Genomic DNA, 25,142 nt, shown 5'->3' with positions numbered 1-25,142 from the left:
TTGTATTCGAGTTGTATCAGCTAAATTCATTTTATGATTGATTCATAGAGAATCGAACTCATATTATTATGATTGATAGTATTCTAAGACTATCATCAATTGTATTCTTTTCTGAGATATAATAAAGTTAATTTTGAGTGGGCTGGGTTTTTCACCCTCAGGTGGAGGGTTTTCCCAGGATAAGGGCTTGTTCATTTGTGTTTCATTCTCTATCTTCTGTTTTTCTATATTCTGGTTCAAGTTTTAACAAATGTAAACCTTAATTTTCTAACAAATATGTACATTCAGTTTAACAATGAAGTACTATTGTAAAGGGGTTCTAGGTTAGAAAATGTCAGTGCAAGGCATTGAAGAAATGTAAACATAGCAAAGGGTAAGTCTAAAATGTTTAAACTATGAATTATAAAAAGTTAAGTGTCCTACTCATGAAATTTTGAAGGGAAATTAGAGAAAATTGGTGAAATAGAATTTTATAAAAACCTGAAGACTTCCTGATGCCAAAAAATTCCCAGAGACCCATAAAGATGAAAATGAAGATAAAAATTCCAGAAACTGAAGTTAAAAGTGAAGATAAACATGCATAATCAAGTGCCATGTACATATTCGCAATGCCAAATGTAACATATGCAAGGTGCCAAAGTTTCATGAGTCTGTTAATCCACCTATCAAAAGTTCTATCTGTTAATTCTGTAGTAGTGTAACATAGTTTTTTGGGCCACAATACATCGTACATGCTCCATTACAGTGTTGTCAGAAGCAACAATGTGATCTGGATCAAAAAATAGATTGTAATAAAATCATTTTAAAATCCAGTCAACAAACATATTCCTAAGGTTGCACTTTCAAGTTAGATTATGTTAGGGAAATGAATATTCTTTGTGGTAAACTACAAGTGTAAAATTTGGACATAGAAATGACTTATCTCAAATGTCATGTTTCACTTCCCTGAGAATAATTTTTACTTTATTAATTAGTGAATTACTTATGTAAATATTAATTCTCTTGTATAAAAAAGAGGATGAATGGAAAAGGGCTTTCCTTGGCCCCTATTTGTGGCTTGCTAATTATTTCGTTTCATGGTGATTTAGGTCTATTTCAATCATAGAAATTGGACTCGGGCTCGACTCGGACTTGGTTAGGCCGACTCGACTCACGACTTGGACTTGGCAAAAGAAAACTCGGCTCAAACTCGACTGGACTCGACAAAGTGAAAAACTCAAGAAATTTAGAGATTTTTAAAGATTTAAAACTTGTTTCATGCACCCTTTATTAAATACACCTTAACGACACAATAACATCATTAAATAGAAGCTAATTTGATTACATACACAAGTATACATCAATCACATAAGCATAAACGCAAATTGTAGCTGAAGGAAATAACAAACGTAGATATATAAATATTGTCAAATGTATACGATATTACAAAACTCATGTCCAAGCGGTTGAGCTTAAGTGGTTAAAACACTAGGTTTTCACTGTGGAGACCCAAGTTCAATTCCCAATAGGGACACCTGAAGTGGAATTCTAAGCTGTGACTCTTGGCCTTTCATAGGATGGGGAAGGTCTTGGGGTCAATCTAATCAAACATAATAATAATAATAATTCAAAGATATGTAATGGGTATGGGGCCCCCTACTATGTCTCCACTAGTTCATAGCTCCAGTCAAAAGTTATTCAGGCTTCGGCCAATTACCGATCAAAAAAAAAAAATATTACAAAACTCATGGAATAAAAAATCAATGTCATCATATGATCAAATGTTCTATACAAATATCAAAAGTAAAAACAACTACAAGCCTATGGCTCAAAGGAGCTTACATCACTCCTACGAAGGCGTCTAAGGTAGGTCCTGAATGATTCGGCAGCCATAGCCTCTGCTTGTGACACCATGCCACCCTCACCAACATCAAGTATATGAATATCTATGTCTGCCTCTGGCTCTGCTCGTGCTCTCTGCTCCTCCTCTGCCATGGCTACAGCCTCAACCTCTCTATCTGCCTGGTCGACCCAATCAATGTCGTCGTCACTAAAGACAGGTTCTGTAGCTTAAGTGGTCCACTCGGCTTCAGGATCAACCTCCTCTAGAATGATAGGGGAGATGTCATTCTGTGCACTTCGTTTTTGTTTGAGGCGGAGGTTGTAGTGAACAAAGACAAGATCGTTCAACTTCTCCACAGATAATCTATTGCGCCTCTTGGAGTGTATGTGCTCAAACATACTCCATTTGCGCTCACAAGAAGATGTGCTGCATGGTTGGCTCAAAATGTGAGTCGCCAACTATTGAATATTTGGTGTTTTTGGGCCAAAAAAGTTCCACCAATTATCTGAAATGAGAAAAATAAAAAAAAATCAGTCTCACTCTTGACTCTTATTTAAACAATATATAAGAAAATTAAAATTATGCCTTAGAATGTATTTTTACCTAGCATCATAGTTGTCCTCCTTTCTTTGCAGATAGGACGAGAGAAGTTCTCCCCTTGAGCACTAGAAAACAACTGTATCTCTCGCATAATTTCGGTAGTACAACCAACAGATGCCATCTGCTCTATGATTGAGTACAACCCACTAAGAACCTCCTCATTCGCCTTGAAAGTAGGGCGGAAATGGAATGCCAGATTGAGATAATATTTTGCTACATGGATGGGTCTGTGAAGTTGGCTATGCCATCTCTTATCAATGATATCCCAAATGGGACGATACCTACTCTCATCTCCTCCATACATGGATCTAATGGCCTTGTTGGCCCTATCCATGCCCTCATATATGTAGCCCATTGCGGGCTTTTCCCCATCCGCAACTCGCAGGAGAACCACCAAGGGCCTAACAAACTGCAAAATTGCAAATATTGTATAATTTATAAAAATGAGCAAATAAGAGAAAATGATGAATAAATTATAAAACAAAAACTTAAATTGTAGAATTTATAAAAAATTTACCTTCACAATCTCAGCACAAGGGGTCCAAAGGCCTCTCTCATAAAAAATGCGATCTGCCATATCTATCCCTGCGGTGGTAGTAGCATAGGATGAAGAAGCCCACTCCTCACTAACAATCATATGTCTCAAAGCCGCCTTACACCGAAGCATGGACTGTAATGTAATGAAGTTAGTGGCAAATCTGGTGATTCCAAGACGAGCTAACTCCCTCTGCTCCATGTATTGCCTCATAAGAGCTAACACCCATGAATGATTATATACAAATTTGCAAACATTTTTTTCCCTTTCTACACATCTCTTAATCCATGGGAGTTTCCCAATATCCTCCAACATGAGGTCAATGCAGCGGGTGGCACATGGAGACCAAAATATAGATGGGTGCTTCTCCACCAAAAGCCTACCTGCAACAACATAATTTACTGCATTATTGGTGACTACCTGCACCACGTTCTCCTCACCTACGTCATGCATCACCTCCTTTATTGCCTCACATAGGAATGTTTGTGTTTGCAGTGTGCAGAGGCATCAATGGACTTCATGAAAACAGTGCCCCCTAAAATTTAAAATAAAGCAAGATCAATGATCATTCAATAAATTATTAAATAAAAATTCAAAAAAAAAAATGACTAAATGAAATTAAAATTAATGAATCACCTGCGGAAGAAACAAGAAAATTAAGGAGAGTTCTATTTTTCCTATCTGTCCAACCATTAGACATGATGGTGCAACCCTTGTTACTCCATATTTGGCGTTGATCCTGTAATTCACCCTTCACATCACACACTATATCTGACAAAATTGGTCCCCTTAAATTTGATTCAGAAGGGGCTCTGAACCCCGCCCCGCATATGGTTATGGCATCAATCATTTCCTACCAATAAGGAGACCTGTCACAAATAAATGAAATGAGATAAGTAAGTACTATTGTTGTGACGTTTTCACACATCGCCCCATTGCAAATGGGGACCCTTGCTTTTTTGCTTTTTAGGGTTTGTTTTCTAGGTCTTTTAGGGTTTTGTTAGTTAGCCTTTGCATTTTGAGTGCTGTCGAGGAGATCAATAGGATAGCAAGTCCGGCTTGAGTGATGTCTTGATCCTGAAATTTGGCTAAGTCTGGAATGTCCTGATCCTGAAATTTGACTAAGTCTGGAAACTGAAAAACCTCAAAAAACTAGATTTTGCAATATAACTCCTGGAGGTCTGAAACCACTCTCAAACATCCTGAAAGTATATATGGAATATAACTTAAAGTATAAGAAGGAAGAAAGATAGAAGGCAAAGCGCTCCTGTCCCTCACCAAGGGACCAGGGCGAAAATACTTATTTGAGCCATTCCTGGCCTTGTTTGGTTAAATTGAGACATCAAAAGCATGGTAGGACGAAATGAGCATGATAGAGCATCCAGACTTGATCAAAAACAATGAAATGATGAAGTTTTTGCCTAGAAGGTCAAATTCGCTCCTGTCCCTCACTGAAGGACCAGAGCGCTTTTCTTTATATGCACAATTTTAGACCTTTTTTGGACATTAACTTTTATTCATAGCATGAAGTAAGATGATATCTTCCTTAGCCAAGACATTTTTTGATGAAAATTGTAACGATTTGGCCTAGAGAGCAAAATTCGCTCCTGTCCCTCACTGAAGGACCGGAGCTTGAATTCCAATTTCGCATTATCCTTGCAAGATTTAAGTGGTTTCACGATTTGAGGAGGTCAAGGGAAGTATGTTTTGCCCGTTGAATATAACTTAAGAACACCACAATGAAGAAAATCGGCCTAAGTAACAAGTTCGCTCCTGTCCCTCTCCAAGGGACCAAGGTGACTGGCTAGGGCGCTCCTGTCCCTCTCCAAGGGACCAGAGCGATTTTCCCTCAAGACAAGATTCGGGCAAGAGAAAAGCAAGTTTCGCGTTTGAGGTGGGTGGAGGAAGACGCAATCGATCCGTTGAAGATAATTTTCGAAGCTAGCAAAGGACGAATTGGCTTGTAATTGCAAAAGTGCTCCTGTCCCTCACTGAAGGACCGGAGCTTGAATTTCAAATTTGCATTGTTCTTGCAGGATCAAGACAATTTTATGATTTGAAGAGACCAAGGAAAACATGATTTATCCATTGAATATAATTTGGAAGGCTAACAAAGGACGGATAAGCTTGGATTTGCAAAATAGCTCCTGTCCCTCTCCAAGGGACCAGGGCGAAAAACTTAATATCCAGTCCTTCTCGCCAAGTTTGGACAAATCTAAGCCAAGGCGCGAATTTGAAATGATGTTTAAAATGCCTCAAGGTGGAAAGGAGTTACAAGGACCACGAATTTTGATGACAATTGGCAAAGGGTGCTCCTGTCCTTCACTCAAGGACCAGGGCGAAAACCTTGGGAAAGCACGTTTTTGCCTTGAAGAAGCGGGTTGAACATACATAGAAGAGATGAACGAAGGTCATTGCTTACCTCCAAACTTGATTTGGCGATCTAAAGGACAAAGACCAAGGACAAAAGATGAAATCGCTCCTGTCCCTCACCAAAGGACCAGGGCGAAAATGCTTTAAAGTGCACTCATTTCAAAGATCGAATAAATTGAACTCGAAATTCTAAGTAAAAATGCCATCTTGGACGTCAAAAATGAGGTCTTGGACGTAAAAAACAAGAAGTGTGAGGTCCAAAAGGTATAGGCGCTCCTGTCCCTCTCCAAGGGACCAGAGCGATCTTGTTGATATCTATTATTTTCCCATGCTTGGGCGCCAATATCCTTCAAATTGCAAATTCGATAAAACCTTGAAATATTTTGAAATTAAATTGACATTTAATGATGGCGCATGGCATTTAATAATTAATTTTGAGCCTTAAAATCGAAATTTTTTAATTATAAAGGCATTTGAAATTAATTATTATTAATTTAAAATCAAAAGAAAGAGCGCTTGGGGTATTATTTTAATATTATTTATAAAGTCGGCCTCTTCTTTTATTTAATTTTTATTTATTTTTGGCTTATTTTCAAAGTCGGCCTATGGGAAATTAAAATGGTGAGCGCTCTATGTATTGGGGGTGTTGTTTCACAATTCAAATCATTCAATCATCCTTTCAAGTACGAAATTGGAGAGCAATTTGAGGAGCGAAATCTAGAGAAGTGGAGCGAATTTTTACTAAGGGTGGAGAAGCTAGTGAAGGGCGAAATGCATCTTGAAGGCTATTGGAGGGGCGTATTTCTTGCTAGTTTGGAGGATAATTTCCAGATTTTTGAAGACATTTGAAGGCGAATTTCCAGATCTTGAAGAAGCTAGCTAAAGGAGGTGCATTTTATCCAAGGGAGTCTTGATCTACATTTTGCCTAGCGAATTCTCCTTTTTTTACATCATTTTTTAGAATTAATTCCCAAGTGGAGGTATGGCGTAATCACCTTGGCACCATTTTTGAAGATTTAAATTTTGCTTTGAAAATCCTAAATTAGGAAATGATAACTCAAGATTTATCATGAAGTTTCCTAATTAAAATCTTGAATCTTCCTTTTAAAGTTTAATTTTTTCAAAGATATATTACTAATTTTGAAATGTTGTGTAGGTACCAAGATGGCGACTCCCAAGCTCGAAAGATCCACAAGTCGGAAGACTCTCCTCAAGGAAAATCAAGCCAGATCAAGGACGATCAAGCAAGGACAAGGACGACCTTCTTCGCTCCAGCCTAGCATCGACAAGGACGACCTTCTTTGGACTAACATCATCAAGGGCGACTTCTCCAATCCAGTATTCCAAGGCGAGGTACATCAATCATCCTACAAATCAAGGACACAAGAAGTTAGAGCAAGGGTTCGTTGAAGAAGCAGATAGTTCCAGAAGAATTAATTAAAGCTAGCTTCTCAACAACATCAAGTTGAATATTTACCAAGTTACAAGTGTCAGACGAGGTGGCATCCTAGTCATCACTTCTCCAGTCAGTGTGGTCCACCTCAGCATGTCCAGATTCAATGTACCTAACTCATGGAAGGTGGCACAAACTCCGATGTACCTACCCCGGCTATCCATTGGTCGATTTTTCTAGAGAGGACATGTGTCCAAGCAATACAATTTTATCATTGGTCAAGCATTAAATGTTATGTAATGGTTGTAACAAACCCTAATTAGGGTTTTCATTGTTGAATCTTGGCCATTGATCTTGAATTGATCTAAGCCATCGAATTTTATTGAGGGCACTATATAAGCCCTGGCATTTCATTTTGTAAAGGCAGTTAGGAAGGAGTTGGAAAGCGGTTAGAAGACAAATAGAGAGTAGTTAGCTAGTTGATAGAATAGTAATTAGAGTAGAGTAGAGAGAGAAGGCAAAGATTGTTGCCAAGATGTTGTTGTAAAAGACTTGTAAAACTTCATTGAAGAAATGGTGAAATTTATGGGTCGATTCGACAATTTGCATGGTCTTTATACTTCTCATATTTGATTTCACGTTATTAGATGAGTGGAAGAAATATGCTTGATTGATGGTGAAATTTGCATATCCATACTACTAGTAGTTTGTTGATTGCAGACTTGCCTTGTGTAGTCAACTGGAATCGTTCAGCTTAAGCTTAACTTCAATTGTCGCTTCTTCATTGATATGCATCAACCTGATGGTGTCTATGCCTGCAGTGATGATTTGAACATCATAAAGCTTCCCTTCGAAGATCGCACTAGCCTTGTGGAGATGGTCCTGCGATGTCAAAACAAGACCTAGTTAGAGTTTCATCAAAGATCAATCATCGCTCCTACATTCTTAGTATTAGGATTAGATCCTCTCTTCGCCCTCATCTTTTTTCCATTTTTCAAATCTAAGGCAGTAAGATCCTGTGTTCCAGCAATATTCAAAGGCAAATCAGAAGTTCAGGCATCAAATGTAAGTCCCCTTGTGATTCCAGCAAATCACATCATACCACTGGAGCTTATCCACACGTAGAGACCCTACATACAAGAACCTTGAAGTTTCTCCGATTGATCCTTTTCGCGATATCTTCAGCATTCGGAAACTTTATTCAAGAGAGGATAGGGTACCCTTGGGTATTTTATTCTGTGTTAGGCTGTGTACAAAATACACGTCAACAACTATGTACAACAAAAAATCAAACAAAGAATCAAACTACAAGTATTAAAACAATCAAACAAAATTTTTTCACCTAGCTGCAAAGAATGGAATAGTGCAGTAGTACCAAAACCTATCGACTGCCAATCTAGTGGCGTTATAGACCTCCTTGTTTCAACCCATGCTCTCAAGCGACGGTTGGGAGCCAGGAGTAGTGCGAGGCTCAAAGTAGGAATCCAACCTAGATTTACGAATTCTAGGACCAATGCTATCACTTTCACTACCACTGGCAGTGCCAGGACCATGAGAACTAGCAAAAGCAGAAGCACTAGCACTGGGACGATATGGAGGCATTGAAGAAGGCCCTCCAACACAACCAATGCTAGCCAAATCCTCCTTTTGCTTCTTCACTATTTCCTTCTTTTCTTCAAATACTTCATGTTGCACATAGCACTCATGTGTAGCCTTAACAGTTGCTAATGTGCATTGTTTGGCATCATGGCCACGTATGCCGGCAAGATGGTATTTTAATCTATATGTTCCTCCATGGAATTCGTTTTACAAAATTTACACTTTGTCTGTCTTTTTTTTTTGCCCAGGAAAATCTTCATGATATTTCCAAGAAGGGTCCTTTCTAATTGGGAGTTTAGAAGTAGACATTGTATGATTGTAATGTGAAAAATTGAGGCAAATAAAAAAGTCAAGGTTGCTGCAATAAGACGTTATTGCAAATACAAAAAAGATTAATATTTGAGAATTTGTGCATTGTCATAAATTAATATAAAAAAAATTGTACATTTTTTTCAAAAACTAATGTAGGTACTCTAAGGTAGGGTTTGTAAATTTTTTTAAAAAGAAATGTAGGGTTTGATCAAAATTTCAAACCTTATGGCTTACCTACATTAGATTTTGGAAGAAAATGTAGAACTTTCAAATGAAATGAATAGAAAATTAATCAAACAAATTACAATGAAATTTTTGCTTACAAGAAACAAAAAAAAAACTCAAAATATCAATCTTACCTCTTACAACAAGCTTGAAATGAGATGCAAACTCTTGATGCACCAAATGAAAGTATAATGCAACTCCAATGCAATTTATGGACGTGTTGATGTGTTTTTTATGCACAAAACATTTCAGAATAAAGTACCAAGGTAATTTACCCTCTCTTGAACAAAATCATCTTAGATGCTAAGAATGAGATCAACTAAAATGATTCCAAGGTTTCTACATGTCAGGTCTTGACGAGTGGGTAACTCAATGGTTGATGTGAATTGCCGTGTTTCACTTGGGGACTTACGCAAATGTTTGGATTATCATGAATGATGCGGAATAGGTGTGCTGACAACTTAAGATTTATCAATGTGGCTCTGGATTTACTTCTAACTAAAAAAATGGGCAAAAGGAATAGGGTTCAGGAAATCTATTCTAAAACTAGGAATGTAGGAAATGGGGAATGGATTTAGTGGAATCAAACTAGGCAAGGTCTCACAATCAGGTATTGACACAAGCTTAGTGCAATCGTCTAAGGTATACTTAAGGATTTTCAGGCTATCACCATCAAACGTTGACACCATCCAAGTTGATGCTTGTCAAGGGATGCGTAATAGTTGAAGTTAAGCTTACTTAAAATTCCAGTTGACCACACAAGGCACACTTACCAGCAGCAAGAGGCTAGTGGTATGGATTAAGGATTCCACACAAATGAATTCAACAAATCTTCCACTCAATCTAACATACATGAAAATAAATTCTAATCTAACTTGGAGGAATTGAGAACCATGAATGCAAATACAATACTTGAAGAGCAAAATCACCAACAATTGAACAATGATTAAGATTCAAATAGCTGTAGCATATATCAACAATTCTACAAAAACTCTCTACAAAAACTCTCTTACAAATGAGAGACAAGGAGGCATATATAGAGTCTCTTACAAAATGGATGGCCAAGATTGATCTAAGATCAACGACCGAGATCATGCCAACAAAACCCTAGAATTGCCCTAATTAGGGTTACATAAAAAATGGTGCCACCAAAATATGGCCCAATGAAAAGATACCTAGTCATCAAATAGGGAATCTTCTAGAAGATTCCTCCCTGCATCTCTCTCTCTCCCCTAGCATACTCCAAGAATCTAGCCAATACTGAATCTAACTCCTCCATGGAAATGCTAGGCAAGGTATCCTGTTGTAAATCAATCACGTCCAGTGAGTCTGAGCAAGCATTCAAAGTGTTCTCCCATTCTGGCATGAGCTTTTGCGAACTATGAACATGAATCAACAAAGAGACCAAGTCGTCTATCTGACTCTTCTTCAAAGAGTCCAACTGGCAAAAATACATAAATTTCATCTTGTCTTAATTCGGCTAAGTGTAAACCACTAGCATCACTAACATCAACACCCAATAATTCCTCAATCGAGGCAAGGATCTTCATCTGAATGTCCTGAATTAATCCTTCCATCTCCATACAACTTGACTGGGCGTTCTCATAAGTTGATTTCTTCACGGCTAATGAACAATACCAACCATGGAAATTATATCTGTCTCCATTGTGCACAATGTTCTCGCTGACCAAGGTGGAATTAGGAATCTTCTTCAAAGCCTGGAGGCGTGGAGTAGTCTTGTCTTGGATAGGCCGGAATTCTTCCCAAACTCCCTCCAAATACTGGATTCTGAATACGAGCCCTGTTGTCCTATCATATGCATGGACAAACCAAGTAAGGAAATCATCTGCCTGCTTTCTTGCGCTCTCAATCAACTTTTCCACCTTCGAGAGTGTATCTCTTGCTGTCTCACAGTGTGAATGTATTCCATGGTCAATTGCAATAGGGGAAATAAGGGTGGGATTTCCATGCCTTGTCCCTGCAATATACTCTCTAAGTCTGATATTCTCTTCTCTGTACCTTTCTTTCTCCGCAATCTCTCTGTCTATCCTTGCATTGATTGCCTTGAGGTTTTCACCAACCTCCTGAAATTCTTGCTTCATGGATTTACGACCAAGGGCAACTGAAGTGATCTGGAAATCCATAGGAGTAGCAATGTCCGCTGTCACGCCTGCAATAGGAACAACAATCTACGCAATCCGCATTCTTGTCTCATCTCTAGCTATGTGCGACAAAATCTCCGCTCTCTTGGGCTCCTCCTTAGCACTCCTTGTTAGGTAGTCGTCAATATCATCAATAGGCTGTACCTCTATCATTTGTTTACTTTATTCTATACTTCTCATCAGCCATTCAGGAATAGCAGCCATCTCCATACCATCATCGAGACATATTTCTCAATCAAGTCCTCTCAATGCCAAGATAACATCCTCATTATCATCAAGGTTGTTCCTGGTCCAATTATATACCTCATTTCCCAAACTAACTTCCAAAAAGATAGTAGGGGATCCCGACTGATCATCATTCTCATTCGGAGGTGCAGATATTGCTGTGGCATGGAACTCCTGAATATTCTCTGGTAGTATCACTGTATTGGAACACTACCGAGTCTCCTTATTCTGTTCTGTTACTTCAATCACTTCGATTGATGAGACACTAGGAGGGGGTGAAGGAATGATAAGTGGAAGAATGATAGTTTTCTGTTTCTTCTTCACCTCCTCAATCTTCTTCCCTCTGGCCTTGACTTCTCCTGACGTGTTCTTCCTTCTCTTGGGAGCTTGACTCTCTTCGTCTGCATGAATCCTGACATCACTGATAGTCCTCTGATCATCCTCGGAAGTAGACTCTCCCGGCTTCATCCTTTTATAAGTGAAGGGAACACCCATATCAACTAACTTATTCATCTGTATGTCTACCCATATGTAGGAGAAACTCAAGACCTCTCTCATCAATATATTCAGGTCAATCTCTTCTGACTCTGACCAATTTAGCAATAGGATTGCCTTCTTCATTTCACTCTCATACTATGGATGTGTATGATCTCTGTCTTCTAACACCTGATCAGGAATGAAGAAAAGTCCACATTTCGTCATGAAATCCACTGACATTTTGGACCACATTCTTCTCTTCACTGCTTGCTCATCCATCAGGTTGGCCCAATAATCCTCTATGTCAATTTTGTGAATGAACTTCTCTCCTTTGATCCTTCCGACCTTCTTGTTTGGATCAAATCTTTCTCTTTTCTTGTATGTAGCAAATCGGTAGAATGCAAGCTCCTCACTCGTAGTGCTGGCGGCTATGGCGGACTGGCAAACCTCTGATGTCTTCCCAACTGAAATAGGGAATGTCATGCCTGTCTTGTGCTTCTCTCTCTGAATGACATTGAACTCTAGAAGCTGTCTCACCACTTCCAACTAGATCATTCTGTCGGTTGGATACCTAGGAAGTCTGTAGGGTTCAGATTGAAACCCATGAATCCTAAGGTATGTGAAAGTGGGAAACTGTATATACCACGATCCATATTTTTCTATTAACTCTGTTGCTTCCATGGACAATCTTCTGTGGATTCCGCCTTGCAGCATCCGTGTGATGTACATACTACATAGTGAATGCATCATTCACTCTCTTATAGTCTTCAATTCTATACATGCTCAGCTGGGGGTAGCATTCATGACTCTTGAATTGTCCTTGCCCATTCCCGACTTCACCTTTTCATATTAATCCTCTGTATGAAACAAACCGTGCAAGTAGGTATACTAGGTAAGAAGTCATGGCGAATGACTTGGACCGTTCTACATTCCTCAGCTGAAAGTCGAGGTTGTCACTTATAATTTTCGACCAATTTATTAGTGTTTCTCTAAGACAATCCTGTATGAAGTAGAACATCCATCCATTGAATATTGCTCCTTGCGGCATCCCCATCACTCTGTTGAGTAGGAATATCAAATCACTATATTCCTCCTTAAAATCTATGCACATGAGTGTCTTGGGAGCCTTGGAATGATGAGACCTAGGTTCAATCACCCACTCTTTGTTAATTAAATTCTTGCATACACCCATCTTCTTCGTGTATCTTTCTGCATATTCATCCTTGGTCACATCCTTCATGTCTGTTCCGCGTGGAATCCCGAACGCCTCTGCAATAGCATCCTCAACAAGGTAGGCGATGACAACGCCCTTAGGAGTCTTGATCATTCTTGTGAGCGGATCGTAACATCGTGCACACTCCAGGATAAGCTCACTGCACTGTATGGACTGTGGAAATCCAGCGGCATGGAAAATGCCACTCTTCATAATGTTCGCATAGGCTGGGGAAAGAACTTGATCTCTGACTCCGAACATCCGACGCTGCATCTGGTCGAAATCTAGGAAATGCATGTTTGTATCTGTGATCTCCTTTCATCTGGATGAAATCTTAAGCTCTGGATAAAATCCAGTCTCTAGCATCTTCAATAGTTCTTTCCTTTCCTTATATCCAGACTTTGACATCGCACCTGTACGAAGCTCGAAGTTAGACTTAGGAAAATAAATAATGCTCTTAATAAAATACCTGACTTTCTAAACATTTTAGCTAATTAGAGCATGGAGTCAGGAAAATAATCCATACACTTGGTAAATTTTAACAATTAAGTTCAAAGTGTGACAACACTAAGGCATGGAAACCTTCCATAAAATTCATTGATACCTCCTTATGCTTAGAAAATATGCAAGCTAAAATGTAAAGGAGTATACCGGATTAACGATGACTAAGGAAAGGTGTGAAAGGTTGTGTTTTCACACAATGTATGTCTGAAGACACCTTCCGCAGTCAACAATGGAGGTCAACAATTCTGAAGACAACCTGAAAATTAGAATTTTAAAACATGTTGCAATCTTAAAAAATGTGCATAAACTTGATGAAAATCAGCTCTAATGATGAAAATAATCATATTCAGGAATGTAAGTGTGGCTAGTAAAAGATTAATTTCTGAGGACAAGTCTGAAAATTGATTACTTCATACTTACCAGAACCTTGCAAAGTAGTTAAAAATCCCTGAAAATGATGGAAAATGGCTAAGGAATCAGCTCCAAGCAAAATCGCCAAAATGGTTAGGTGGCTGGAAATGAAAAATGGAGTTTTCAAACCTGCAATAGCGATAAGATGGTCTGAAAATGCACAAAAAACTCCATAAAATACCTCCAAATGCAAATCGCCTAAGTTGGAATTGGTTGGGCAATAAAAACTTAAGTCTGAAAATTAATGGCAGCCATTAATGGAGGTCAAATCTGAAGCAAACCTCAGATCTGGAGCGAATCAGCAAGCTGGAAATGATGGCAGCCACCAAGATTGCATGAAAATCACCAAAATGTGCCACCAAAACAACTCTCCAAGCAAAATCGAAATTTTCCCAACTATGGCGCCAAAGTCAAATTCTGAAAATGTTATTAATGGCAGCCTCGATCTATAGAAGCAAGGATGGCAGCAATCTGGAAAATCGCCCAAGTTGGGATTGGATACCCCAAACACAAAAAATTGTCCTCCTTAGCAAAATCGAACTTCACCCAAAAATCGCCATTTTTGCAAAAATCATGGCATTTAGTCAACATTGGAAGCAAGGAGATATGGCGCCCAGCTGAAAAAAAGAATGGAATGGCAATGGCAGCCAACAAAGTCTTCAATCACCCTACTTCAATCACTTCGCCAAAATTCACCAACTATGGAAAAATTGCCTTTGTATGGAGACACCTGGCAGATTTTAATAATAAAATAATGCTAAGGCTCCTCTCTTATACTTGTTTTTACGTCTTACTTTCACCACACAAGCAATGTGGGATAAAACACTTGTATATATACTTGCTTGGTGAAAACCTAACTTGCTTCTAGAAGGTTAAAATATTAAATGATTATTGCAAGTTATTAAATTTTAAATAATCATTAATTATTATTTAAAAACAATTAAAAATGGGGCTTATTTATTAAAATATTGCAATTTAAGTCCAAATTAAGCCTCCAGGGGAAAATCGACTTAGGTTGGGATTGAAAAATCCCTTTAAAAATCATTAAAATTGTCAAAAATTCCCCATAAGGGTAAATCGATCCTAGCTTGGATAAAAATCCATGCATAACTTCATAAAAAATGCACACAAAACTCCCTTGGGGAAAATCGATGGCAGTTTGGATTGAAAAATCCACACTCCAAACTCACTTCACTTGGAAAAATATTCCCTGGTGGAAAATTGACCTCTGTCTGGATGAAAATCTGGACTCAAAACTCTTCAAAATACTCTCAGTGGAAAATCGACCTCTGTCTGGATGAAAATCCGGACAAAAAATCCGCAGTCACTTGTCACAAATATCCTGGTGGAAAATCGACCCAAGCATGGAATCATCCTTAATGTTGTCCGCACTTTAGTCCGCACTCCAGTCCGCACTCCTGGTGGAAAATCGATCCAGGTATGGATAAACAGTGGGGGAAAATAGTAGCCAGTATGGATTATAGGGGAAACCCATGTGTAGTGTGGATTTTGAGTGGGGGAATAGGTTGGGTAATTTGGAATGTGAGGGGAAAAGCACCTCTAGCATGGAATTTGACCCTTTTACCCTTGGAATAAGGATTTCCCTTGGGATTTTATCATTTTAACCACTCAAAATCACTTAGAGACTATAAATTTAGACTGGACTTAGGCAAATTTTCCAAAAATATGAGCAAAACGCTAGGAAAATAATGGAATAAAGTGCGAAATCATCATAAATAATACCTTAGGAGCGAGAAAACAACTCCAAAAGGTTGCGGAATACCTTGGCACTTTAAAATCACTGATGCGCGTGTTTAAAAACACGTTAACGCTCAAAAAGGTCAACACTTAGGCAAAACTTAGGATCATTAAAATATCAATGTTTGCAACTTGATCCTATAACTTCAAAAACCCTAGACGGCACTAGGCATGATCAAAACTCCAAGACTCGGGCACGGGAAACGCAAAATTGCCCACTAAGCAGCCAAAACCCTAACCTAACAACGTAGAAAGCCGACAAAGAGGGGGTCCCCGTTAGCAATGGGGCGATGTGTGAAAAGGTCACAACAGGACGAAATCTTGAGCTTCCTTCTTGTTGTTTTTCCTTCAATGAACCCTTGTTTCTCACCTTTCTCCTATTTTGCCATATGAATGAAATGAAGTTCACTTTTAGGGTAAAAGCACAATATAAACAAAAAAATATCAATTGAAAACATATTGTAAGTTTGTTTTTTAAAAAACTTAAAATGTCATTGCCGTCGGCCAAGTTTGGGAGTTGGGACTGGAGTCCGAGTCTAGGCAAGTCTAGTCCCTAGGCTTAGCCAAGTTCGAGTCCAAGCCCCCTGGACTCGCCGAGACTCACCTGGCTCGGGACTCGCCGAGTCCAGGTGATTTTGGGCGATTTTTGTTTCTCTGATTTCAATATCTCCGCTTACTTTTGGCAAATTATGGATGACCACATGATGTAATGAATATTTTTATAAAAACACATGTAATGTTTTTATTGAATAAGCTACACATTTCATAGGTGGTGCATATTTTTCCTTTAGAGTTACGATGGAACTTTTAGCTAGTGTCTAGAACGTTGCAAGAGGCTTTAAGTAGTTGTGCATCTTCAAGCTTCATGTTAACGGTGTATCACCTTTCTCTGGATGTTGCTTTTAAAGAGAAGCATACCAATGTACTTATGTGGAAGAAGCAATGCTAACATAATGATCCATAAACCAGCAAAAATTCTTCAACTAGCTTATCAACTATGGATTAAATTCTTAGATGTAGAGAGTAAAGATGAAACTTGCACGAAAACAAATAATTAAACAGAAATAGAGAACACAGACCATAAAAGGAGGTCAAGATACCCTAGAGAAATTCCTTGTGGGTAAAAATCCAGCTGAAATGTGTTAAATCTGACACTTAATTACTCCAAATGACTATTACAAGAGGAGGGAGCCCTGGGATTTCAAAATCAGAGCTGGACACTACTGAGCATTCCCTAACAATCTCTCTAATTATTCTCAAACTCTTTCCCTGCTTCTGTTGATGCATGTTATCTCAAGAACTAGAGAACTTCCTAACAATCATCCACAATGGAAGTGAATCACCAAGAATTACTCCAACGTGACCCATAGGGACTATTAATAGAATTACACCATTTTTGGAAGCTGAAGAGACTGAAAACATGTGCTAAGGAGAAAAATGAAGAACTAGAATGCCATTGGACGTGCATGAATGAGTGTGACGAATTTTCTGCTTCTCCTAGGGGAGTGTTTGTGTGTTCTCCTCTACTGCTAGGGAGCATTCACACATTCATTGAATCAAAAGATTGATTTTGGAATAAACTGTTTACATAATCTGGTCTTCTGGTCTCTTCGCCTCTATCACTTTCTAAGACTAGGTCTGCAATCCAATTCTTCAATTGTCTCTTTCTGATTGTGGATCACTGAGTGTGATCCAAAATGTCTTGATTAAAAAACATACACAATTTATTCGATAAGAAATTTTTTGAATACTACATGGACTGTGGAAAACTGATACCGACTTTTTGAAAATGGAGGTACAATTTTGAGTAGAAATCAATATTAAATCAACCAAACAAGAGAAATTGTAGGTCGAATTGATGCAAGTGTATTCACCAAATGATAAAGGAATTTTGAACCAATCGGATTCCATAAAATTGAGGGAAAGGTTGTTCAAAATTCATAACAGATTAACAAACTATGAGAGTTAATTGCCTGTCTATCAACCAACTTGCCAACTAAGCATGTGATAAACCTGCAGAGTAACATAAATGCCATAAATGATGGTAAAACACAAATTTTAACCAACAGCCCCCTTAAGCAAACGTTGGGAGGGGACAAAAGATTGGATCCCGACAGCAAGGCTTGATAAGGTACCCAAGTACAATGCAGCCTCATAAAGAAGAGGAGAAAACTTGGAGGAAAAAACTTCCCCTAAATTATTATGGAAAGTAATGACATAGATAATGATTACCAAGATATTTGATATTCACAAAGGAGTGAAAGTCTATAAATATGAGTTACAAATGATTTATCCGGAAAGGATAAGATCGACAACTAAGAAAACTAGATGACAACTAAAAGAATAAAGAATATTCTTGAAGTCCATCCTAATGGCATAATTGACCATTATTACTAATATTACAATATTATTTTAATACCTTCCCTTGATGGTCAATCTGTTAACTACATGAAGCTTAATTTGAAATTTTACAAATTTGTCAGGACTCAAGGACTTGGTAAGAATGTTTGTAGTTTGGTCCTTAGTTGGAACATATTGTAACATCACTGATTTATCATCTACAAGTTGTTGGATGAAATGACAATGAAGCTCCTCATTTTTGGTACGCTTGTGGAAGATTCGATCCTTGGCTGGCTTTAGCACCCCTTGATTGTTGCAAAACAAGGGTGAAGGCCCTGCTTAAGACATTTGCATGTTTGGAAGCATCCTTTGTAGCCATACTACCTCACATGTTGCTTTGACTATTCCACGATACTCTACTTCTATCGGGGAAAGAGCTACTATCTGTTGCTTCTTACTGGTGCATGTGATTGCACCCATACCAAGATTGAAAACATATCTAGAAGTGGACTTTCTTTGATCAACTAAAATTGCACAATCTAAATTTGTGAACCCAAGCAGCCTAGGATCTTTTCTTTTGCTATACAAAATGCCCTAGTCAAGTGTCCCTTTCACATATCTCAGCACCCTCTTCACTGCAACCCAATGTTTTGCCTTAGGTGCTGTCATGAATATGGAAATGTAGCTCAAAGAATAGCTCATTTCAAGTCTAGTGGTTGTAAGATAGACAAGGCTGTCCACCGGTTGCATGAATGCTAACTCATTGATCACCTTTGAGTCCGTTTTGACTGAAAGCTTCAGCCCTTTCTCCATAGGTGTAGACGAGATTTCACTGTCTTTTTGAACTTATATGGCAAATTCTTGACACATTCGGAGTGAAATGACACTACCACCATCTGTTTGTCAAACCCACCTAGGTAATAATGTTGGAGGCCTAAGTTTGTCATGTAAAAAACCTGGCTCAAATTCTATTTGATTTGTTCAACCAAATGTGCTTCACTTTCTGTTATGATGATATCATTTGTATAAATGACTAGAAAGATTATGTCATTGCCTACGTTTTTGACGTATAATTAAGGATATGGAGGACTTCTTTGAAACCCTTGTTCATCCAAATACTTGTCAATATTTATGTACCATGCATTGGGAGCCTACGTCAGGCCATAAAGAGGCTTCATTTTTCTGCATACTTGATGCTCCTTTCTAGCAACTTGAGATCCCCGAGGTTGAGTTATGTACACTTCTTCCTCCAAGTCTTTGTTGAGGAAGGCACTCCTCACATCCGTTTGATTGGCTTTCTAGCCAAATTGTGTTGCCATGGCTAGAACCAATCAGATGGTGCTCATCTTTGTTGTAGGAGCAATGTTCTCATAATCAATACCTTCTCCTTGCAAGAATGCTTTAGCCACCAACCATGCTTTGTACATCTCAAGTGTACCATTAGCTTTGTACTTGACTTTGTACACTCATTTGCAGCCAATGGGTTTCTTCCTTGGTGGAAGATTCAAAAGAACCCAAGTCCTATTCTTCATAAGACTTTGATGTACCATTCCTAGTTCGATGAGGATGGTTTGATGGACTCAAAAACCCATATTGTTCTTTTGAAGAAGATGAGAAAGGTGGTCAATTTGTGTCTTCATGCACTTGTGCTCATCATGTTCATTCCTCTTACTATAGGCACACTTAACTCTTTCTTTCTTAGGTTTCCCTTGATTTGAAGAGCTAAGTGTTAGGCTTGGAGGACTAAATTTTTTGTTCTTTCTTAGTCTCCTTAGTCTCTTTGTCCTTTTGTTGTAATTGCTTCTTCCCTTGGTTTGAAGCTTTTTGTTTCTTCTTCCGAGCAATAAGGGCTTGAGCTTTTGTAGACTTCAATGTTCCCATCTGAATTAACTTATCTTGCTCTCTAGTTATATTGGCAAAAAAGTCATCTAAAGTGGGTATTTTCCAAGTGGCACCCATAACACTCTTGGTGGAGTAAAAGGTGGAAACAAATACTGATTAATTAGGGCCTAGCTTAGAGAGGATAGAAAGAACTAACTGATCATCCTTTTTCTCTATTCCACATTCCTTAAGCTGCAACCTTAGTGATTTGAATCTGGTGAAGAAGTCTTCTAAGGTGTTAAGTTAATTGGGGCTCAAACTGATGAGCTCATTCTCAAACTCATTGCTTCTCATCTCATCTTGCTTCCCAAGGAGTTTTTCTAGAGCTATCCAAACTTCATTAAGAGTTTTTAAAGCTTCTATATGAAAGAGAAGCTTTGGAGACACAATTAGACACAAGAATTCAAAAGCTTTGATCACACTTGCTGAAGCGCTTAACTTTAGCACTCCCTTCAGAAGGTTATTTATCAGTCTCCATTGTCGCTCTATATAATCCCTCGTTCTTTAATACAAGCTGAACTTTAATTTCATTTATGGTGATTAAATGGAGTTCTTAGCATCAGCTCAGGTCTCTTCAGCATCAACAAATCTGCTTTTTGGAAGATGAATTGTGTACCTCTTTGCTGCAAAAAACTTGACACTTTAACACCTTTCAGGGTGCTGATGCTGAAGAAACTTGCGAATGTCACAAATGTTACTGCCTCAAGTCTGTAAATGCAAATATCCTTGAACGATAGAGAGGCAAAAAATTGTAGTTGATTGTGAACTCCCCACACCCTAGGATCACCTGCAAAGCTACATTATCTTTCCACAAGAGAGAATGGAAAGAATAGCTTGCTAACATATGCAAGATTGAATATTTGAAGAGAATATTCTAATACCACTCACTCACCCCAGAATCATTTGCAAAAAAAAAAAAAAAAGAATACCTTCCACAAGGGAGTATGCAAGAAATGAACTTGCTTGATATTAAGATCTATGATATGATACTTTGATCTATGATGTATGATACAAAGTGTACAAGAGGCCTTGCTTATAAAGGCAAGGTGAGAGATAAGATTAGAAAAGATGATGACATGTGTCTTAATCATATAACATGAGACAACTAACTCAACAAATATTGAATGCCCTAGGAGAAGTAAAGAAAAGTCAAAAGATAAGATATAATTTAATTGACAACTAAGACTTATAAAAATATTCCTAGGACCTAAGTAAACATATGAATAGGAGCCACTAATAAACTAGTTAGGTGAAGTACCTTATTCACACCAACAAAAATGCCTTGACAGATCAAAACACAAGATAAAAAAGGCCTTAACAGACCAAAACGCCTTGACAGATCAAAACGTGAGATAAAAAAATGCCTTAACAGACCAAAATGCCTTGACAAATTAAAATGCAATAACAAAACAAATCCAAAGACCTTTATTGATACAGTGAGCAAAATTTAACATAACAGATCTCACACACCTTTGCAAAGTTCTGCAAATATTAAGATGTCCAAATGCAAATGGAAATACAAATTGTAGTGAATTTGAACAGCTCCAAAATTCAAACAAAAACCTGTCTGAATTGACCGGCTCTGTGATGCAAGAAACCCTCAGCTGTTTAACGATGTCATAGAAAACCTCTACGAAGCCAGAGACAAGATTCTTGGTCCCTTAGACTGCTGGTCTCATGGATGTCATTAAAATTCTTTCATTCATTTGTACTCAAAATAATTCAAACCAGAATTCTTACTCAAATAGCTTTGATACCATGAAAATGGAGCTTGGAAAACTGAGCAGAAAACCTATCTTGAATCAACCAAACAAGAGAAATTGTAAGTTGAATCGATGTATTTGTATTCACCAAATGATTTGTATATAAAGGAATTTTGAACCAATCGAATTCCAGAAAAAGGAGGGAAAGGTTGTTCAAATTTCATAGCAAACTAACAAACTTTGAGAGTTAACTGCCTCTCTATCAACCAACTCACTAAGCAAGTGATTAACCTGCAGAGTAAAATAAATGGCGTAAATGATGGTAAAACAGGAATTTCACACCAACAATATTCATTGCAATCATAGTGAATTTGCTGCAGTAGAAGGCAAATTTATTGGTGCCAGTTATGTTTTTGCATTATGCCGCAACCAGCAACTTTGCCAAAATAGTAAAAACACAGTTTTGAAGATCTTCCCATACACTGAGCCTTGCACATGGATGTCCCATACCACCTTGAACATTTTTTAACATACACAAAGTTGTCCTGGTTCGAAACAGATACCATGAAGAAGAAAAACTGGATCCATTATGGATCACATAATCTTAAATGCAGTAGAAAAAAATAATGGTAAACTTACAGGTTAACAAGATCTTTTACCTTCGGAAACTCTTTGCAGAAATAAAACCAACAAAAATAGCACTCACTGTATTAATTCAGCTATTCACAATACAATATGATATTTTGTTCTTGTGCTTAACCCTAACATATGTGGGTGTATTTATAGGCACATATGCTAGTAAACTGCTTAAGTGGTATTCTTAGAATACAATTTGTATAAAATCATGGGCCAAAAAAACCATCTGTAAGGGCCAACCTGTGGCAGGGTGTATAGTCTATAAGAGGTGTAAAAAATGTGAAGTATACAACATCTATTGAACAACTTAAAATAGTTACCATGACCATCCAAGTTCACAAGAAGCGTTAGGAAAACTATGGGTTTCTCAGGGTTTCCAAGTGAACTTTTTTGAATTATTTTGAAGGTAAATTGGGGTTTTAAGTGTGTCTTAAACTCAAATCTACAATAAGAGAAGGATCGTCCATAATTGTCTTGTCATCATGTTATTATTCCCTTGCTTTCCAGCTTGTCATCTGGTGGCCAAGGAGGGCAGTTGGTTTCTTGTTTGTCTCTGAGTTAAGCTGTACTATTACTTCTTTAATCCCACCTTATCTAATTTTCTCAGATTTCGCTCTTTTGGGGTAAATGGGAAAAGGAAATATGAAAAATATAACATTGTTTAAGGGAGGAGCCCCACTAAAACATTGTGAGAAACTTTATTTACATTTCTGCTATGTCAGAAAATTTTACTTTTCACTGGGGAAAAGTCAATTTTAATCAGAAGGCAAAAAGTGTCAAAATCTTTGGTCCATGTCTTTCTTTCTCGTGATTCTTCCTTATATGCATTTAATATACTTAAGCCCAAACCAGGCTTCGCCATGAAACTTGTTCAACACCATTAATGAGTTAGAAGCTTATATAGAATATTGTTTTTGTTCTTTTGAGAACCAATTTTTTTTTGAACTGGTCTCCAGGTTTACAGTGTTCCTAAGATTTGTGACTTCAGACTGGATAACATTTTCCTTTAAGTAAATACTTTGGTTTCATGATTGTTTGCATGCAAGATCCCCCTGAGTTCAAAGATGTGAAACTAAATATCAGGTTTACAGCTAATGAAAACATCACTGTTGCAACTTTGTACTATACAATTGTAGCCTACATATGTTGTCTGTTTAATTTTGATTTTAGAGTTTAAATATGTACTTGGAGTTAGAATACACTCAGGAATTTTCTTGGTGCGTTTTATAGGTACACCCCACTTTATGGCTTCCATGGAGTCTTGTCGGGGTTCCTTGTTGGAGTGAAGCAAATTATGCCTGATCAAGAAATGACTTTATTTTTTGTTCTTAAGTTGCGTGCCCAGGTATGATTGAGATTCCAGCTTTAACAGCATTAATTGTCTCGGTTTAGTGTGTTCTTATTTTCATGTGAGGTCTTTGTCTCATCTACTTTTCTCTGGATATAACTAATGTACTTTCGTATGCTTGCAATGCATTCAATTCAGTGGCTGCCTTCCCTCCTGGTTTTGGTATCCATAATTGTGAGTATCTTGGCAACAGAGTCTACAACATATCTTCCTTTCATAATTTTTGGAACTTATGGAAGTTGGCTATACCTGCGATACATCCAAAAAAAGCCAGAAACAAATTTGAAGGGTGATCCAAGTGATGAGTTTGCTTTTTCAACCTTTTTCCCTGAAATAATGAGGTGAAAATTTGCTAAGTTTCGTGAATTTTACTGTATTTAAAATAAATGATTTGATATAACCCACCGACTGACATGCCTATTATTGCCTAAAATCCATTATTCACAATTGACAGACCTGTTGTGGATGCGATTGCTCGAGTTTGTGACAAAATCTTCTGTGGGGGGTCTCAAAGTTTCAGTGAAGGAGAAGGAGACGGTGTAGGTGGGATGCCTTTGCCAGGTTCTGATCCCATTGAGGCATCTAGGAGAAGGTAAGTTCTCTCATTCTTTTTTGTGAAGTATCTTGTTTGTTTGCTTTTGTAAATTGTTTGTGTATAATGAATCTCTGTTTTTTGTTTTCTAAAGTTTCTTATTTGTTGATTTGCTTGTGTATGTATGCTGTTCTCTTTGCTTGCATGGATTTATAATGTTAACGGCTGAGTTTTCCTCAAATCAATGGATATTAAAACCTCATTTGGAACCTAAAAATGCTCATGAATTTTAGCATTTAAATCACATTGACATTCTGCCATTTCTTTGGGCTTCAAGGGCTTAATGGTTGATGTTAATCTGTTTCAACTGATAAAAGTCTAAAGCTTTAGTTTTAGAGGGCACACTAATTGCCAAGTGGAAATGTAGAAGAAGATCCTTACCAGTAGAACAGGGACATTAAGCAAACCATAAGCAAGAAGAGGAGTTGCAGATATCAAAGTGTTTTCCAACACCTATCTCTTGGATTTGCAAAATATAATTACCATGGAAATCCTGATGATGAATCCTGTAGAAGATTTGAAGTGTACGTGAAAAATCTGTAATGTAGTTTTAATCAGAAAATCTGTTTACATATAAGCACAATCAGAAGTGGACAACTGACATAACATCTTGTTTGCATTTCCAACAATCATTCTCAAGCTTATCAAACCTTAAGGATTTTAGCTCTTACATATTGGAAATGACATACCCAAAAAATTGCAATGACATTATGGCACAAATACATTATGAAATCTTTTCATCTTCCAAATTCTTAAGCTATGCAAAAAATATATTAGTTATTGCATTCCCACATGGAGGCAAATGGTTAAAGTGTATACCATCTAGGGAAAATGGCCAATTTATGGATTCTAGTGTCTGATATGAGAATGGGATGGTGGTTGGTTGTAGAGTTAGATTCCACTTCCTCATTTTGGGTGATGAAACGAGGTGTGTCCGCACCAAGTTCAACATCCTACAATCGTGCACTCAAATTATATTCATTTGAACACCATAACAAAGGTGACCATCAGAAAAGAAGTTTAACTTCTCAAA

The 25,142-nt window shown here is 37.8% G+C and overlaps 1 protein-coding gene across 1 annotated transcript in view; it reads left to right on the top strand.

Moving 5' to 3' along the window:
* LOC131070816 (rhomboid-like protein 19) overlaps nt 1-25,142 on the top strand; it is an 86,948-nt gene that overhangs the window by 60,354 nt on the left and 1,452 nt on the right. The window contains exons 5-7 of the mRNA XM_058006474.2: nt 23,400-23,514; nt 23,656-23,858; nt 23,972-24,109. Of these exons, the coding sequence (XP_057862457.1) occupies nt 23,400-23,514; nt 23,656-23,858; nt 23,972-24,109 (456 nt within the window). The remainder of the gene's footprint in view (nt 1-23,399; nt 23,515-23,655; nt 23,859-23,971; nt 24,110-25,142) is intronic.

The sequence above is a fragment of the Cryptomeria japonica genome, chromosome 11 (genome assembly GCF_030272615.1).
Source record: "Cryptomeria japonica chromosome 11, Sugi_1.0, whole genome shotgun sequence".
NCBI lineage: Eukaryota > Viridiplantae > Streptophyta > Pinopsida > Cupressales > Cupressaceae > Cryptomeria > Cryptomeria japonica.
Note: the sequence above shows the minus strand (reverse complement) of the source record. Positions and strands in the feature narration are given on the sequence as shown.